This window comes from Lissotriton helveticus, chromosome 1_1 (assembly GCF_964261635.1).
Source record: "Lissotriton helveticus chromosome 1_1, aLisHel1.1, whole genome shotgun sequence".
Classification (NCBI taxonomy): Eukaryota; Metazoa; Chordata; class Amphibia; order Caudata; family Salamandridae; genus Lissotriton; species Lissotriton helveticus.
The window spans coordinates 1,511,925,610-1,511,945,103 of record NC_136057.1 but is presented as its reverse complement, the minus strand read 5'-3'; the positions used below and the strand labels follow the sequence as shown (position 1 = coordinate 1,511,945,103).

General features: G+C 45.6%; 2 protein-coding genes across 2 annotated transcripts in view; one reads left to right on the top strand and one right to left on the bottom strand.

Moving 5' to 3' along the window:
* The window catches only part of LOC144828578 (zinc finger protein 567-like), a 548,232-nt gene that overhangs the window by 328,665 nt on the left and 200,073 nt on the right, over nt 1-19,494 (top strand). The window lies entirely within an intron of this gene.
* Nucleotides 8,614-19,494, bottom strand: part of KIFAP3 (kinesin associated protein 3) — a 1,290,910-nt gene continuing 1,280,029 nt past the window's right edge. The window contains exon 20 of the mRNA XM_078686865.1: nt 8,614-15,259. Coding sequence (XP_078542991.1) covers nt 15,151-15,259 — 109 coding nt within the window. The 3' untranslated portion in view covers nt 8,614-15,150. The remainder of the gene's footprint in view (nt 15,260-19,494) is intronic.

Below are 19,494 nucleotides of genomic sequence, written 5' to 3'. Positions count from 1 at the left end.
CTTTGCCCCCACAGCCATGTGTCCTGCTTGCTAGCAGCCACAAACCGGAGAACCCCTATCCTCCATAGGATAACACTGGGCCTCAACACTCTGCACCCGGCCGCCCTACTGCCACTGAGGGTGTAACGAGAGGGCTTCACTGACCCTGGGGGACCCCTGAGTCTAACCCCAGAAACTTAACTCCCACAGTCAATAACTTACCTTTGAACCGATAACCTACTTTCCTCCATAGGATAACTGACAATTTTTTCCCCAGAAAGTTTCTAAGTGTGCAGTTTTGAAATCTAAAAATATTCTTTAAAAATCGCATAAATAACCAAAATGTATTTACTTACCTGTTTGCAGGCAATGTCCCAGCGCTGAATCTAGGTATCCAGCACGGAGTAGGAAAAGTAACGTAAAAAGTAACTTACCTGTAATTTACTTGAAAAGCCTATTCATTTCAATGTACTGTATTTGCTAAGTATTGCTACGTACTGCATCCCCTGCAAATCAAACAAAGTACAATTCCTATCGCATTTTCAAACTGTTCGACATTCAGCAACTTATTACTGTAAAGTATTTAATGCTTACCTGTGCCAGGCTTGCTCGGTTCTAAAATAAAAAACTATATTTGTTATACAAAAACAATTGGTCGAGAGTTCAGTCCTTGAGTGTGTGAATTAATTTGCTGACTGAGAGTAAGGTTCTATCTAACTGTAACCTCTGCCTACCTCTGGGGTCACCTGGACTCTATACACACGATACCTCACTTTGGTGGTGTGACCATCTCCCAGATTGGACTTGGAGCATTGGGCTGGGGGTGCTTGCTAGTGCCACCAGACTGCTTTGAAGGGCATATTTGGTGCCCTCCTTGCATACTTTAAATAGAACCAGTTCGGTGAGTCCTTGGCTCCTGCTCTGGCTTAAAACTGTCCCTTCTGTCCAGCCCCTACTCTGAGAGGGACCCCTGAGTCGTTTTACCCCCTTTCTTAGAGTATAAAGGGCTTACCTGTGGGTGGGTCCCCAGATTCATTGTGGGACAAGACTCAAGCCTGAAACGTCACTCTTTGACCATCTGGATACTTGGACTTCGCTGGACTTCACCTGGAACCAAAGACTTCATCAAGGAAGACTGCTGCTGCTCCCAGTCTCGCTGTTCTGCAAGTCTTGTCGTCAATGTCTGTGCTCCATACAGGATCTTCAACAGACCTGTTGGCATCAAGGACACCTAAAGTAATCTCCCTTGGAGTGAAGGAGTCACTCCCCTGCATCTGCAGACACCGCAAAGAAGCTGGCCGGTCTGGTGCTCCTGACGTCCCACGGCCTTCGAAAGGCTCAGCAACACAGGAGGTGGTTCTTCAACTTCCTCGGGGCCTGACCAGTCCTCTCTGCAATTTTGTGGCCTGTATCCCTCGTCAGAATCGATGGGACTGAACCCCTGTGCACCATGTCAACTTGTCGTTGCCAAGGCTTGTTGGCTCTGAGCTCCTCCAGAGATCTTAGGGATACAAGAAGCTCAGCCTCCAGCATCACTTCCTGCCAAGATCTTTGTCCTCACTGCATCCTCTGCACCGTGAGCCTTCATCTTTGGTGAGCTGCTTGAGATCCTCTTGAGACTCTGTGCCTTTTTTCCTGTGGGTCCTCTTGAGGGTCTTCTCTTGCTTTAGTGAGCTCCCCTGCTTGCTCTGGGCTTGCTCTGACTCTCCTGCACTTGATGAGTCCCTTGTACCTTGCTGGCCCCAACGTTGCTCCTGCATCATTTTCCAAGTCTGTTGTTGCCGCTGCTGCCAAGGCTCGTTGTTTCTCCCGCCGGACACTGACACCCCTGGCTCTCGACTTATGACATGGGACAGCACGTGAACTGCTTCTGGTCTTTCTCAGCATCACCTGGTCCTCACAGTTGTAGCAACAAGGACACCGTGATCACTCTTGCATCTTCCGTCACTGGTGGCCATTGTTCTTTCATACCTCCCGGTCACCACCGAGTGGCAGAGACTCTGTCGCCTCTGCTTACAGATTCTTCCCTTCAAGAATCCACCCTTGGATTCCACTGGACTCTTGCAGTCTTCACCAGTGTCATTTTTAGTGAAGTCCTCCATTGTAGTCTATGACGGTGTCCGACATCACTTCGCACCTATGCACTCAGCTTCCTTGGTGTAGGTATCCTGGGGTAGCCACAGGTGTGGTGACTCTCCAACCTTTTCTTCCACTGGGCTTCTTTAGGGTCCTTCTCCAAAACCTCAACCACAACTTTCCTGTTGACTTCTATTGAGTACACTGCTGTGTTTCCACTCTGCACACAGCCTCCGTGGGGTTCCTGGGTACTTACCTTGGATGGTCCTGGTGTCTCCAGCTCTTCTGAGTCTCCTGGTCTCACTCCCGACTTTGGTCACAGCTCGCATTCCACTTTCTTAGTATATGGTTTGGTCTCCCTCACTAGGTATTGTGCTTACTTACCTGTTTACAACTGAATTATTGTGTATATCTACAGTAGGAGAAATAGCAAAGTGTTAGTGAGTATTGTGTAATAAATAGACCTTTTTATAACTACACTGTATGGTCCTTTTTCGTTTAACCTACATTACACAATTAGATCCAGTAAAATAAGCTGCTTAACAGTCCTTCTGGACTAAGCCTGAATGCTGCTCTCCACACTACCACTGAGAGAGCTGTCTATGGTTGTCTAAGACCACTAAAATCACCATTAGGGTTGTCTAGATTAGTGCAAGGTGCTTCACTTAAATAAGTGTGCAGCATATACTAAGCCAGCCTCCTACACTTAATCTAATTAAGAAATGCAGCTATCCATAATAAGAGGATATGTAGGCACTGGGTGCACAAAAAGAACCCCTTCATCATTTCCTTCCACAAACTGTTTTTGTAAAGCCCCCATAGAAACTATGAATTATCGGCTCCGTAAACTGCATCGATTGACGACGATGACACAGCGTCGTACCGACCTCGGGATGAGAAAGTGGAAGGGCTTCGGATAGCGCTGACGGCGATGCTGAGAAAATGCATCGAGGGGATGTCAAAGCCTCAAGACTCTCAGCTGGTTAGTTGATCAACTACGGTTCGGAGCCCACCAGGGTCACCCAAGCGTATCACTGAGGAACAACCGACGTTGCTCCAGATTCAGTTGGCGCCACAGGTGTAAACCCCGAAGGGCTGTGCATCAGCGTCACTGTGTCTAAGGGCCTAAGTGCAGCCAAGGATGAATTTGTTGGCAAGGACACAACCAGTGCAGCCATCACCTCCTTGGGGCCCGGAGGAGCTCCAAGGAAAGGTAGGGACCATAATATATGAAGCGCATCATAATACGCTTTCCTCTTGACCCGAGTCGCCCCGGCTCCAGTAAAGGTGGGGAGGCACGGAAGCAACTCTTATGCGGAGTCCTCAGCACCCGGGTGTGAAGAGCTGCTTGAACCACGTCGTGAATTCAAGAAACCCCGGAAGGCCATGACTTTGATTGCTTAAGATGACACTTACCAAGGAGCGTCGACAGGGACTTGGACTGCTTTCGCAGTTAACAGGATGGAGAGCGACACCCATGAAAATGGCCTCAAGAGCGGCTCCGTTGCCAAACTGTAGCTGACTGATGCTCCGGAGAACTGGAAGCCCGCGACAACCGCACTGTCAGGAACTTCAGTTGTCACTCCCGCAGTGCCTTTGGTTTCAGCCATTAGCAGGCGTCACACTCTTTTGTGTGGTGGTGCTCACCTAAGCACCACATGCAAATAGGATGAGGATCTGTACCAAACATCTGTCGAGCGCAAGAGCCACAGGATTTAAACACAGAAGGCATAAAGAGCTGGCACACTGTTTCAGATGAAATATTGCCACAGCAGGTCAAAAAACAGCAAGAGATCTCCAGATCAGTGTTACAGTGCGGAAAGAAGAAACTGACGTCCCTGCGCTGGAAGGGACTTATATGGCTCCACTGACGTCACAACCGGAGTTGAAGTCATCACAGAGCCGTACGACACTGTCCTCCGGTGCGCAGAGGTACTGCTGATAATTGCCAGATCCAATCTACAGCGGGAGAATTCAAAAGTTAAGGAATCTGCAGCTAGATGTCTTTATCAGATTGGCTCTGCAAACTTAGGGACTCTTGTATGAGCTTTGTGACACAGTGCTTTTAGACAACAGTGGTCCCTTGGAAAGAAGGGAGTAGAGAACAATAAAATATAGACTCAATTGTAACTATATTTGTTTTGACATATCCAGCCAGACAGAGGTCTGATATTTACCTATAACCCAAATGTGGAGGTATTATACAATAATACACAAGGAGGGGCACAAGCCTATGCCCTACTAATCACATAGATACATACAAACAGGGGGCTTTTAGGCAAAAGCTTAAGGTTAGTTGCACTTAGAATTAGGACAATGTCAAAGTACAACAAGAGTTAACCACAACACCTTTACACATTTGGTACACATAAAATTAAATTGTATAAGGGGTTTCAAGAGTGTCGACGGCATTTCGATCCGCTTCAAGATATGCGGATCATAATCAGGACATAATTACTATGCCTAAAGGTAGCAAGCCTCAATTGCCATGGGGAAGGAAGGGAGGGAAAATACAAACAATTCAGGAGTTAGGATTTCCTACAATAAGTACAATTAAGCATAGAAGGTGAGACAATGCTGCATGCATAGGCATAAGGTCAGGAGGAAGTCACCTTGCTGTGCTGTGTGGCAGGGAAAGAGCAGGAATGCACCGTATTTAATGGAATATCGTGCATTCTTGTTCTTTTCCATGTGCTGGCGCACAATGGGCTGCCTAGCTCCAACGCTGGCATGCTTGCACCACGGTGCAAGGGTGCCGGTGTTGCATGCAGGACTGTTTTTGTACAGGAAGGGACACCTTCCTGCGGAAAAACAATTCTGGGGAGCATATTCTCCTTCTATGTGCGCTGCAGAATAAGAGGACGAAACGAGGAGAAATAAAGATATTTTACCTTGTTACAATTCCCCATGGAAGGTGTATACATTTTTACACATCTCCAAGATTACAAGTTCCTCTAAATCTGTGGACGAGTCAAAATCCATGGAAGTGGCGTGGGAACACCCATTCAATGCCTTCTCAGGGCAGAGTAAAAACACATGACTGTACATTTTTTAAGCCGCTCAGAGCCATGCAAAGTTTCTTTGCATGGCTTCCAAAAATCTGACTTACTGTTTACATTGTTCTTGCAACTTGTCATACATAAGCACTTAGTTCGTAGAAACCCCATCCATCTTGGCCTATTGTCTCCTCTGCGTCCCTCCTCTTAGGACTTTGGCCCCACAACAGCTGTATCTTTTCTTTGGTCTGTCATCCATCCAACCAATGTGGGCAGGAGCTTCTTCCGTGCTCCCCTAAGCAACTGCAATTTCTCCAAACCCCTCACCAAACGCTGTGGCTGCCATGTGTCCCTTCACACATCACCAGGCAAGTGTCCCCCAGCGCTTGGTGAATTAGCCTTCCTATGTACGTGTGCCATTATTAGAATACCTGTCTCTAGCATTCTTAGCCTCAAAGCCCATATCTCCTCTCCACCTTCCTCACTCTTTTTCTCCTCCTCTGTTCTTATTGGGCGGGGAACCCTCTCATTCTCTGCTGTGGCCACTGCTCTATGCTGCTCCCAATTCTCCTTCATTCTTGACTTTTTCTGTCCTATCTGCACCCCCATATGAGGATCATTAACCTTGTTCTGGTGCACTCCATCGCCGCGGTGCCACCCTGCTCTCCTTCACACATCATGCTGACATGATGTATCTGCCGCTATGTTACCTGATCACACCTGCCTTCTCTCGCTCCACCTCACCATCTCTATTTCCTTTCCCCTGCATGTCTTCATCTGCACTTTCTCCCACAATGCTGCTAATGGTATTTCGAGGGCTGCAACTTGGGGGCCAGGCCTTGATGACCTTCCAGACAAATTTTCTACAGTCCTCTTTTGAGCCCAGGTACACTGCTCAAGGGGCCAGGCGCACTCCCTGACACTTTATCTCAGGCCTCCTCCCCAATTTCATAAAGTTGTGGCCCTCCCTTACTAGGGCCTAACATTCCCTTTTTGCCTTATGCTGCCTTACTTTTGGCCCCTAGAGCTCCTGCTACCATTGGAGGCCGCCCACTCCTTTCTATCCGGGGGAGAACCCGCACACAAGCACAGCTGCTGGTAACCCTATGGGTACTACCCTCTCTTGCCTGTTGCTGAAGGGATCCCATCTATCATTACAGGCAGTCTACCTGCTGTCCCTAATATGTCATCCTCCGCCGCCCTTATTGCCTCATTGGAAGGTGCAGGCTGGAGTCTCCGGAGCACCTCCAACAGGCTTTGCCTTGCAAGCAAAGGGATGATTAAATCCCTTTGGATATGCTACCCAGGCAGCGATGTGGTGGCCACATGGCTGCTGTCATTCACATCTCTTGTCCGTCACTGGCCCCTCCCAAACGTCACCTTTATGTGGGGCTTCCTTCTGCTCTTCCAATGCAGACCTTGCACTGCTCTATACTCTCTCAAAAGACAATTTTTTTCCAACTTCAAACTCTGGCATTATCCTGCACTGCACAGAAGAAGTGCGCGGGTGCACCTCAGGTCCGCAGCTGCTCAACCCCTGACTCTGCACTGTTTCCCTCACTGGACCATGACTGCCCGCCCTTTTTCCTGGACACTCCCAGAACTTGAGATGTTCCACACTTGCTTTCCTTCAGCAGCTTCACCTCAGCAGAACCTGCATTATTCCATGCCTCTGGACTCTGCTCTACTTCACTCCCAGTGCCAGCACTTATCAAACACCTTCCATTCCTCCTCTTTAACCGTCCCCTGCTTTACCCCTAGAAAATGTCCTGCTCCTCTTTGATGCCCTGTGCAGCTCCACTTCCTTGGAGTCTGACCTCTCTCAATCCCCAGACTATGCAGTGCTTCACCAGTCTGACTCTGCTGCTCCACCACCACCTTTGCTTCTCCTATATTGCTCCCTCTTAGGCCTAGAATTCTCTTCATCTGGACCTCCGTTGCTCTAACTCTGGGCCTTTAAACCACCCCGCCAAAGACCGTGTGTTGCTCCCTCCCCCGTGGGCCATTAGTTGCTCGCCCTGAAGCTTGTGCTGTTCTATCACCCAGAAGCGGTGGTGCCTAATTACACATCCTCTGTTCCATTCAGCCTCTAAGAAAGGCCATCCTGTGGCCACTTGCTGCTCCACCCTCTATTGCTCCAAGAAACTGACCATGTGTTGTTTCACTCACTCCAGCCCACATCCTATGATGCTTCACCTCTGTGGACACTGGATTGCCGTTCCCCAGACAATGAGCTCTCCATCCCCTGAATCCTGTGCTGCACTGCATCTTATCTCTGAATTCTGTTCTGCTCCCATCAGAATGGGCTCCCTCTGATGGACCTGTGCTGCTGCACCCCAGGCGTGGAACACCAATTGGGATGAACATTCCTTAGTCCTCCGCACCCTGAATCAACTTCCATGGGACGAGCCTGAGAACCAGTTTCCCAAGTTGTATTACATGCATCAAGCTGCTCCGACCTCTCTTCTAAGGCCATTTACAGCTTGTCAAGCCACCACTGTCTGTTTGATGGACTCTCTGGTCCACCTGCAAAGCGAATGTTTAACCTAGTCTTTAAATCTTACATGATAAACACCATGAGGCAACTTAAATGTCTACTGTTAATTGTAAAATCAGCAAGTATGGAAGCTGCTGTCATCACATCTTAGCAGCATACATAAAACTAGCATCGGCAAAGCCATCACCTTTGCTGCAGGGCACCAACCTCTCGTTTTTGCTTATGTTTTTTTTTATACTCCCTGGTGCCACTGTGCATTGTGTGCATGATGCCAGTCATCCTGAACGGAGTTAGAAAAACAAACTCCATTACAAGTTGGCTGCAATGCATGCCAGCCACCTTGAAATTGATTTTATGTTCATTTAAAAGACAACTACGAGGTGGCCGTTAAACATAAGAAATGCTGATGGCCACTGTGTATGTGTACACATGCATGGTGGACATTTTGCAAAGGTTTGGCTTTTGAAACAACAGAACTGAAGTCAAAATTTGAGTGTGCCTTTTACAGAGAGCAGCTGTGGCCCGGGAGAAGCCGATGTCACTTGAGAGTTTGGAGGTGGAGGTGAAGACAGGAACAGCAATGGTGGGCGGGGTGGGGGGAGGGGGTGAAGATTGGGGTGGACAATAAAAATGTTTATCAGAGGGGATTAGTTTAAAGCGCCCCATATAAACATTCATACCCAGTTAGGGCATCCACTGAACCACTATCCGCTTTAGGGCACCACTCCTGCTTCGGGCCTAGGGCCAGAGACTCTGTATCTACAACACCATAACTCCAGGTAATCTCTTACACTTTAATAAATCCTAGGCAGGTTTAATCTCACCTGGGATTTCCGTTTTAGCCTCTGTTTAGAGGACTTAAGTCAACCAGCTCCACTGGGTACCTACGACAGAATCTTGATCGAAGAGTTTATTGCTCTTAGATATAATCCATTACCACCTTCGTTGGAATTACAGCTCCTGGCTATTACTGAATAGAAACGTCTGTGAGTTAGTACCTTTCGTCCCTGGATTTCAGAGATTGTCGTTCCTCATTTGACAAATGATGAATTATCATTGCACACCTTTTACACCCTGCATAATCTTTAATGTCGGTTGTGAACAAGATCCTTCGGGAATATGCATGAACCACAAAATACACGACTGTGCCTCTTAAATATTAGTGACTCCTCCATACACAGATTTACACTATCTTTTAAATGTCCATATCTCTTACACAAAACAGAACTTTATGTTGCTTTAGGTAACAGAATGTATCCCACAAATGATGGAATGAAATACCATTCACTAATGGCATGACATCTACATTACAAATGGCATGACAACTAGTGCCTTATGCATGACGATATTAAGAATAGCATGCAGCAGCCCACTACCTTGAACATATGAAAGTAACATTATTACTATAGTCTGCACAATATTGCAATAATAGGTTTAATATTAGAAAAAGCATGCTAATGAGCGGAAATCCTGTGTATAATGAGACCTATTATATCTAATTACATCACTAATGCTGGGCTCTAAAGGAATAGCATGTTCTCCCATCCCAAATCACTCCAGTGTCTCATATCGGGTAGTAACATATATATTAATAACCATGCTATATCCAAAACCATCTTCGTGGGATATTCATATTGGGCTAAATTCACTACCAGCTTCACTGGGTAGCTACAGCAGCCCTTGGACTTTGGGGATTATCAGCTCTAGGTATTGTCACAGGGTTCACTGGGATTACCTCTACTGTGTATTACCCAATACAAGCTTTTCTGCATGGATGCAGCCGCCACTGGACTACAGGGTATTGACCTCCACCAGCTTCACTAGATTACCACTTACCCACAATCGTTTACTAAGGCTCAATAGTAGAAATATGTGGGCGGCTATTCCTAGTGCCTAATATTCACCTCTAGGCTTGTGAAAAGGCCAACATTGTTTCAAGTCCAGCCCTGCAGACTCAGACCCATTCTTAACATCCCTGTCTCCACCCTAATCTACATAAGATGACAGTAATTCGAGTCATCCAGGTGAATCTCTAATGTCCCTCCTTCCTACAACTGCTTACCCTGCTGCACCATCATAACTGAAGTGGACACTCTTCTACTGCATCCATTGTAGAAAGAGTCTGGATGGAAAGTCTCAGCTTCTAAGGATCTGGAGTGCTAGTTGGTGCCACCACTTGACACAACTTTACCCTGAATATCTATCTGTTAGAACCATCATCCATAACAATTAAGCTACTTACCTTTAGTAATGCTTTTTCTGGTGGATACAGTATCTGCTAGTGGATTCCTCACCTTTTGAATCACTCCAATGTGCAGCATTCCACGGAAATGTTTCTCCATAGCTCTCCCACGTCAATAAACACGTCACAATGTATCAGCTCCGCATGCGACTCTGCATGATGTCATCAGAGCAATAAGAAGACCTCTTAGTGTGCTGAAGTCAGTACCACCTATTTTTTTCTACGACTTCGTGGCAAAAGGGTGAACCAATAACATTTCCACAAGTATACAATACAAAACAGAACAAGGAAGTAACAACATGCAATAGAATCTCCAAATCAAAGCATCCTCCTAACTTAAATAGAAAATCTCTTGAGAAACATTCATAAGAAAGATATAAGACGGGCAAAAGGGAGGCAGGTGGGTCAGTGAGTAATCCACAGGCAGATACTGTATCCACCAGAAAAAGTATTACTAAAGGTAAGTAACTCATTCTTATGATGGATACATCTGCCTGTGGACTCCTCACCCTTTGAAAAGAATCCCAAAGCAGTCCCGCACTCGGAGGAGGGTACCTTCCTGCCTAAACCAATAACTTCTATAACACAGAACAAGCAAAATTACCATCCATCCTCGCTTCTGAATCCAAGCAATAATGCTTTTCAAAAGTGTTCAGGGGGGTCCAAGCTGCCACTTTGCAAATGTCAATCTCAAGGACACCTGTAGCAAAAAGCAGAAGATGATGATTTAGCTCTGGTAGAAGGAGCACAAATACCTTCAGGTGGCTCCTCCTTAGCCATAGCATAGCAAATTGTGATGCACAGGATTATCCACCTGGGTGAAGTTCTTTTGTGGACAGTCTTGCCCTTCATCTTGCCCACATATTTGATGAATAGCTGGTCATCCAGTATGAACTCTTTGGTTCTGACCAGTCTGAAGCTCACTGACTTCTGGGGGTTCAAATGATTAAGTCTCTCCTTCTCCTTAGATGGATGTGGGGGATGGTAGAAAGCAGGTTAGGTAATGGACCGCCCCAAGTGGATCGGCCTGACCACCCTAGGGAGGAAAGCTGCTTTGGTCATAAGAACCATCTTATCCACATGGAATTATGTAAAAGGAAGCTTGGAGCTAAGAGCCTGTAATTCCCTCACCCTTCTAACAGATGTAATTGCAACTAAAAATAAAGTTTTGAAAGCGAGAATCCTTAACAGGCAGCTATGCAAGGGTTCAAAAGGCGAACCTATTAGAAACGTAAGAACAAGATTAAGATCCCACTGAGGCACAATACACGGAGCGGGAGGAAACCTATTAACCCTTAACAAATCTCATAACTATAGAGGATTTAAAAGTGAATGATGATCCGGCAAACAAAGAAATCCGACATGGCAGATAAGTAACCTTTAACAGTTGCAACAGCGCAACCTTGTTGCACCAGGGATAGCGCAAAATTTTAAACCTCTGACAAATGGGTTTCAAAGGGTCAACTGATTTCTCTCCACACCATTTAACACATTTCACTGACTTGCCGACAAAGACCATCTTGGTGGAGTGTCTTTGGGCTGATAAAATAATGTCCACCATATCAGGAGGAAGAGAAAAAGAACCTGGTTGCCCAGTTCAATCTCCAGGCATGAAGGCCAGGCCCTGGAGGTGGGGGTGTAGAACTTCCCCTATGATTGCGAGAGGAGGTCTCCCTGAAAGGGAGATGGAGCGGAGGGCACAAAGAGAGGTAAAGAAGATCTGTGTACCATACCCTTCTCTGCCAATCCGGAGCTCCTAATATGACTTGGGCCCGGTTTTGGCGAATATTCCTTCGAACTTGAGGAATCAAGGGAATGGAGGACACACATAAAGAAGGTGGGAGCCGCGATCTAACTGAAATGCATCCCCCAACGTTCCTCGCATCAGATACTAGAGACTGCAGAATGACAGGCAGTGCTCGTTCTCAAGCGTGGCAAACAAGTCCAACTGAGGAAACCCCCACATCTCGAAAATGTGAAGTACCACATCCGGATGGAGGAGCCACTTGCGGTTTGGTGAACACTTCTGAATGATAATGTCCGCATGTACAATCAGGACTCCGGCTAAGTGATTTGCAAATCTGATGGTCCTGCAGAGAAGATACAACCCTACTCCTCCTTGTTTGTTAATATACCACATAGCAGTAGTGCTGTCTGTTAAGGCCTGAACTGACTGACTACAAAGGGAAGGTAGGAAGGCCTTGAGAGCCAGACGTATCACTTGCAATTCAAAAATATTGATGTTCAACAATCTTTCCTCTAGAGCCCTTTGACCTCCAGATCACCCAGATGAGTTTCTCAGATGGAAAGATCTTTTCGGCTGACTGCTCCATCCTTTTGGACACCAAATCAGCAGGCGCAGAAGGGAAAAAGCCTCAGACAACTTGGAGGAGCAAGAAGCCTTAACTACTAGACTCTCGGGTGAAGGGTGAGAGGACTTAAATCCTGGGTCTCCAGGAGCTACTTTATATCTTCTGGACCTAGAAACTGCAGCAGAGGTCATAGCCTTTTGCCAGATCTTCAAGGTAGGCTCTGTTAAATCCTCACTGATTGGCAATAATGGCTCTGATGAAGAGGTACCCAAATGAAGTTCTTCAGTAAGGAAATTAGACTTTAACTCGGCAGATGGAAGAGGCAAGTCCAATAATTATGCAGCCTTTCTTATCACTGAGTTATCACTCAGACGTCACTTCTTGAGGTGGCAAACGCTTAGGCGACACCAACTCCCACTCAGGGGAGGTATCCAATCCACTCGCCTCCTGCAAGCCATCAAAATCTGGATCCAAATCCACAGTTTCACCTTCTTCGGCACCTTCATATTCTTCATGATACCTTTCCTCTTTCTAACATCCCATGAGCCTCCCTACGAGATCGGATTCTCGGCATCTGCGGCACCGCTGACTTTGGCCCCAGTGTCGCAGGACAATCCAAAGGCAGAATCAGGGAGTTAGTTGTGGATGACCTGGCACCCGTTCGGATTCAGACAGCACTGGAGATGGCTCATTCAGTAAAGGATCATGCCCTCCCTGAAATAGCAACAGCGTCTGCAGTCTTGGTGCTGGAGGATGCCAGGCCAAAGGAGACATACGCATGAATGGCAAGAAAGGTGTCTACTGGAAGTGAGGTGGAAAACCTCCAAGTGACTAGGCAAGAGGACCCATGGGGCCCACAGGTGCACCAGATGGGGTTGCAGCCCTTGCAAAAATTCCCAACATAACATTAGGAGAGTTGGAAGTATCCGAGCCTGAAGTCGGGAATGTCGGATGTTCCCGATCCTGGTTCGAGGGCTCTGTCGCAGTAGGAGGAAGCACCACATCTGGCTACGGCTGAAGAGTCAGAGTCCTTGGCCCGGTGCTGGAGTCACAGCCTTCGTGCTGGAGGTAAAGTCACAGGCTTTGAAGCCAGAGGAGGAGTGTTCGATCTCGGAGCCGGAGACAAAGCAGGAGACATTCTCGGACACAGAGAGATATCATCCCTATGTTGAGATCTTGGACTCGGGGCACCGACTTCAGAGACTCCTCTTTAGATGAGCGACGCTGAGACCCACTGCGTCGATTCCTCTTAATCTTCCTCTTAGAAGATCTTGAAGTATGGGGAGACAATAAATTCAAACAAGGTCGAGACCTACGATTTATTTTGTTTAAATCTTTTTATTCAATTTTCTCATAACATGCCCCCCGGAGGGGGTAAGGCACAAGATCATTACACATTTTGACACAATCAAAGGGTATCAAAACTAAGCATAGATGTACATACAGCGATCGTCTTGTGTCATATGGCTGTAACCTCGTCGGATTTAGCTGTAACCAATGGGACCATGAACATTGAGAGGGAAATTTTGGGTGAAGAGTACGAGGGTCCTTGAATCCGTGTTCGCTTAAATGCGTATCAGTAGAGGCCTAGGTGGGTGTCGTTCTCATGTGTGTTGTCTCTGGCCTGTACTCCCGTAATCATGTCGAGACCTACGATAACCCCTCTTCTGCTTCTTGGCTCTGGCCATAAACGTAGCCTCCTTTTCCTTCAAGGCCTTAGGATTCATTTGTCTACCCGACAAACAAGTTTCATAACCGTGGTCCGATGACAAACCACAGAGGCAATCCTCATACGGGTCAGTGAGGGACATTTGACCACTGCATTCCCTACAAGGCTTAAAACCTGACTTCCTTGGAGGAGACATCTCCAACAGCTACAAAGTTGCAGCAAAAAATACCGAAGAAATCTCCCAGAAATGGAGAGCCTGGAAAAAACTGTTACTCATCGACAGGGCTGAAAAAAGGGATCGGACGTCAACACGCCAACACGGTCTTCTTATGGCTCCGATGACATCACACAGAATTGCGTGCAGAGAAGGTACATTGTGATCTCCTCATTGGCGTGGGAGAGCTATGGAGAAAAAGTGTCAGCGGAATGCTGCACATTGGGGTAATTCAAAAGGCGAGGAATCCACAGCCAGATGTATGCATCAGAAATCACTGTGCTCTCTGTCTAAAGATAAGAGCACCTCTCCGTTCACCCATTGCTCACTTATGCGCCACCTCATTAATATTTGTCAGACATCATGAGTGATGTCAAACATATCGGATGGACAACAATACCAACAGTGAACAAAAAAAAACCAATACATTCTGTGAGGTCTTCAAACAGTCATGGTTTGTAACAAGAACTGCATAAAGGGTAAGCCAGGAACAAGACAGCAGCAGCAAGTGCAAAACAGATATTTGTAGGACACATGTAAAATAGTTTTGTACCCAGCCATGCATTCCAGGTAAAAGTCTAACTGTATTATGTGTGCATCTGCATTCTCTGATTCCATGACCTCAAAAGCAGCCTTTATGCACAGCACCCTGCATGACCCTTGAATGAAGCTGAGAGGAAGGACAATTAAAGAAGAGGAAGGACAGCAAAAGAAGTGGAAGCTAAAAGGAGCACTCATCCTTAGAAGTCCAGGGAGCCGAAACAGAACAATCAGCCACTCAGACCAAGCAAGTTTAATAAATTGCCACAACCACACTATATGTATAGTGCACTGCGCATTCTAATTGTTAAGACGTTAGATTGAGCTATAAAACAAAACTGTAAAAAAAAAATCAACCAAAGGATTCTTCGAGATTTGTGGCTAGACACGGTTTGTAATGGTGACAGCACAGGACTTATGATGGGATAAGTGCAACAAACACTGCAGAGAAATTAAGTACTGGAGAGATGATTAGTAGGGAAGGGGATAGGAGAAAATCGAATAGAGGAAAAATATGCAGGTAACACATGTAAAAGAAAGTCTTCGACATTCTGTTGATTCATTGTTTGTTTCCAATCTTCATCCAAACTGTTTGACAAGCAGGAAAACAATTCCCATACATTTTCTATCGCGTCCCAAAGCTGTAATAGTAAGGTTCATCAGGACGATAGCCATATGCTGTTGTAGGGCGTCCTGGTATGGCAACTGGCTGACCAAATCCATCCACTACAATTCTAAGAAAAGAGAGGAAATACAAAAAAGTCTCAGGATTTTTTTTACCATACTTACAAAACTGTGACTGTTTGGCACTCCAACAATGTTGAAAGTAAACAGTTTGAGATTTACATCCTAAAACATCTACCCACATTTCCCAGCCTGGCCAGTTTAAAAGTTTTACCCAATAAAGCACATAGTCAAAATATGTGAAAACTTTGTGTAATTACAATGTGTAATTTATTAGACACCCTTGCAATTCTGTCGACAGATTACATCCAACAGACGTCCTTCCTTATATTATTCACTTTCCTAGTTAACTCAAAAAATACAATTCCAAAGTCTTTAACATGGCTATCAGTCACACCCAGTATGAAATTAATTTTTATAAATGTTTTCACTGCTGAATGGGTGAATTTCTCGTTTATAAAAACATGTTTCAGATGCAGTGTCTGAAAAGAATTCAGTAGCTAGCCCTTCTTTAAATTTACTATGCTATACTACATTATTTTTTTATAGAATGTCCTTGCTATCATGGCCTTTTATAGGTAATACGATTAGATCCCTCAAGAAAAAGATGTAGGAATATATCCAAATCATAAAAAATCCGAATCATTCATACCCATAGTGTTGCAGAACACTATGGGGCCTGTTCGCAAGCTACAATTTGTAGTACGTTTAGTTGCACTAAAGAACAAGTTACTTACCTTTTGTAACGCTATTTCTGGTAGATACAGTATCTGCGTGTGTTTCCTCACCTTTTGAATTACCCCTGCGAAAGCATTCTACGGCATGGCTCTGCTCGCGGCTCCGTATGACATCACCGGAGCCATAAGATGACAGCGTTGGCGTGCTGACGTCAGTTCCACTCATTTTTTCAGTGCCCTCAAGGCAAACGGGTGGACCGACTGAGGTTCTGTGATTTTCGACTTCGCTTCGTAGTCAGCCGCCATTTTGTGACAGCCGCCATTTTGTGTTGCCCTCACTCAGGCGACACGGCAAACATAGTGTTTTTGCCTTTCCAGCTGCTCGTCTCTCCTGTTAAAAAGTAACCCTTTGTCCTTGTTTGTGAAACCAATGTCAGGGTCTGGCCGAGTTAGTTAATCCATGTCTAGACTGATTGATCCTTTGAGGCTCGCAAATACGTCCTGCCACCTGCAAATTGGATTACATGCACTAGTATTGATTAACTTGAGGGGAGGGGAGAACACGGGGTCTGAAAGAAGGGCGTATTCAAGACACTTGATAGCTTGTTTTCAAACTTTTCCTATTTGTCAGTTTTTTATGTTTTGGGAGTAGACATTGTAAATATGTGTGACATAAAAGATTGTGCGCCACGGAATATAGTGGCAGTCTCCTGAGAACCTACCATTGGTGTACTTCTTGGACAACTGTGCTTAGCTGCAGCTAATAAACCTGATTTTCTACGCCTAACAGAGTGTCTCGTGTCTCTGTCTGACAAGGCAGGTGAACCCGGAGATTACAGGTGTGCCCTGCGCCGCTCGGCCCATAAGGCCAAGTTCTCCAACTGGCGCCCAACATGTGGGCGACTTCAGTGGTAGCGGTTCAGCCCGAAGGTCGTGAGGAGCCTCGCAAGAAAATTCTGGAGGATTCGCGAACCACGTCAAGCGACCCCTGTATGTCGAAAGTGGACCGAAAGTCTTTTGCAGCGCGGCTACTTGTTTCCGACAGCTGGTGCCCTGACTGTCGCCCTGCCTTGGCCCTCTGGTGATTATTGGTATCGCGAGACGTTAGACGGACACCTGTTGGCGTGAGAAAATATTTAGTTAAGTATTCGTGGGTAGCGCCCACTCTTTTGTTTTGTTTTTTGTTATTCGACTCATGCATTAGTCGAAGCCAAGGGGTAAGTACGTTTGTGCTGTGATAATTGCCTTAAACCCCTTGAAGTTTGTGAATAGTCCAGTTCGTTACGAAATGCCTGGGCTTAGTAAGTTTAAGAAATGTTGCTGTTTTAATTGTACTAGGGATTCCCGGCTAGAGGACTCTTGTCCAATTCCTCCGGTTGGAACTCCCACTTATGAGCTCTATTCGAAACATGGTCTTGTCCCTATTATCTTTAATGAAACATGGATTCGATATACAAAGAAAGATGGTGTTCTGCAATGGCCACAAAATGGTAGCTTTGAGCCTGACATATTAGACAACTTAGAAGTAATATTGTTTAAAAGAAAAGCCCGGCCGGCAATGTTTGACTCTTTCCGCCTATGGCGTAAGGAAGCCAAACAGAAAGAAATTAAACAGGCGAAGAAAGATAAGAAAGCGAATGATATGACGATTTTACAAGCTGCCCAACAGTTTATAATAATGAGACTGATCAAATGAATGAAATCTCGGAACGACAGCATCGTATGGCAATAGATAGATGTTATCCTCCTTCCACAAAGAGTAAATATCTTGACGAAGATCCTTTAATGTCTCATTTGTTGAGATAACCTCCACCTTATGTATTAGGTGCTAATGCACCCCCATTACAACCTGTTGTTCAGCAACCTGTTGTTCAACCAGTTGTTCCGGTTCTTCCACAATTGCCTCTTCCAGTAATTCCACCTCCATCTCCTTTGCCACCGACTTCTGTACCTCAGTCTCCTTCACCGTCAGTTTCTTTTACTACTGATAGTTCTTCTCCTGCTGTGCTTAACATGTTGTCTCCGGTCTTACTGTCAGATTCTCCTACGGCTCATCAACGATTAGTTGATACTGTTTCTGGTGTTTTGTTACCTTTCTTCGGGTCTCTTAATTTGACTCCTGCTTCGTCCCAAAGACAATCCTGTAGTCAAATTCCGGATACAGACGAGCAAATTAGGTTAGACTCTCTCGCTCACAATTGGATCATGAGTGGTCCACAGTATAATGTGCGCGATATCCTGGATACTTTTCTTCAGTGGAATGCGCCTACGCAGCGATATGTTTTTAATGCTATGTGTAATATTCTTGTTAAAGGATGGGGTGATATGGATTTGGATTTACCTCCTCAGGATTTGTTTGATATACAGGCTAAATTTGATAAAGGACTTATTGTGGGTTCCGATGTCGAGGATGCTGTTCGAACACTTGTCACTTTTAGGTCTTCCTTTTTCTCTCAAGCTTCTCTTGAACCTGATCCTGCAGTAAGGCATAAAGTGAAACACTATCCTATGCCAGAAGTTCCTCCAATATGGAGAGATGCGGTTCCACAGGCAGGCAATGTTTTAGCTGTCCCTGCTCATTTCCAGCTTATAAGGGTACATGTCCCTTGGAAAAGATCTGAAGTTCTGGCGCTTAAACAGTCTTTACCGGACCCTTGTAAAAATCCTGCTGGATATTACAATGAGTTGTCCCAGACTGTTGATGGGTGTATTATGAATTTAGCAGATATTGATTTGCTGGTGGGAAATGTAGTCCCTCAAGCATTATGGGCTCGGATTCGTAGGGAAGACCACGACCAAGCTTTAGGTGGTAATTGAGCTGTTTTAACTGCCGCAGATGCAGCACAAGTAGGTGGTGTTAAACCCGATGATTTGATTACAGAGTTGCCTGGTAGAAAAATAGCTCTAAATGAAAACGATGATGCCCGCCCTACGAGTTAATTGGGATAAGTTAGCTGCATGTAAACGGAAGAAAGATGAGTGTCTCTGATTTCTTTACTCGTCTTGAAGAGATGTTCATCGACCACAGTGGTCAAGATATGAGTACTGAGGGTGGACAACGATTATTTGTGGATAAATCTGTATTTAATTTACTTCCCGAATTATCGCATAAATTGAAAGATTCCGAGAGTTCGTGGGCGGTTTCTTCGTCTGCCCAGATATTAGCCACTGCTCAGTACTACGAGAATAGGGATAAGGAAGAAAAGGATACAGTGGAGAAAAAGACTAAAGAGTTGAAAACGAAGGTTCTTTTGCAACAAGCTTATCCCCCTCGTTCTGCTCAGCGTCAATTGCAACAGCCTCCACAGTTTCAGAGATTGTTACAGAAACCTGCACCTTTTGTTCCGCGACCTTTGTTGGGTCCTAATCAATGTGCCTATTGTAAAGAGGAAGGTCATTTCAAGAATAGTTGTCCGGTTTTATTGCAGCGTACTGGTGGAATATCATTGCCACGAGGGCGTGGTGGTTTTCAGTCAACACCTAGGGGTAGAGGGCGAGGTGCGTTGTCTCAAGGACAGCGTTCCTTTCCCCCTTAGAATACTATGAATTATTTTGATCAGCAGAATTCTCAGTCTGCACAATATTACAATGACGCTTATTGTATTGAG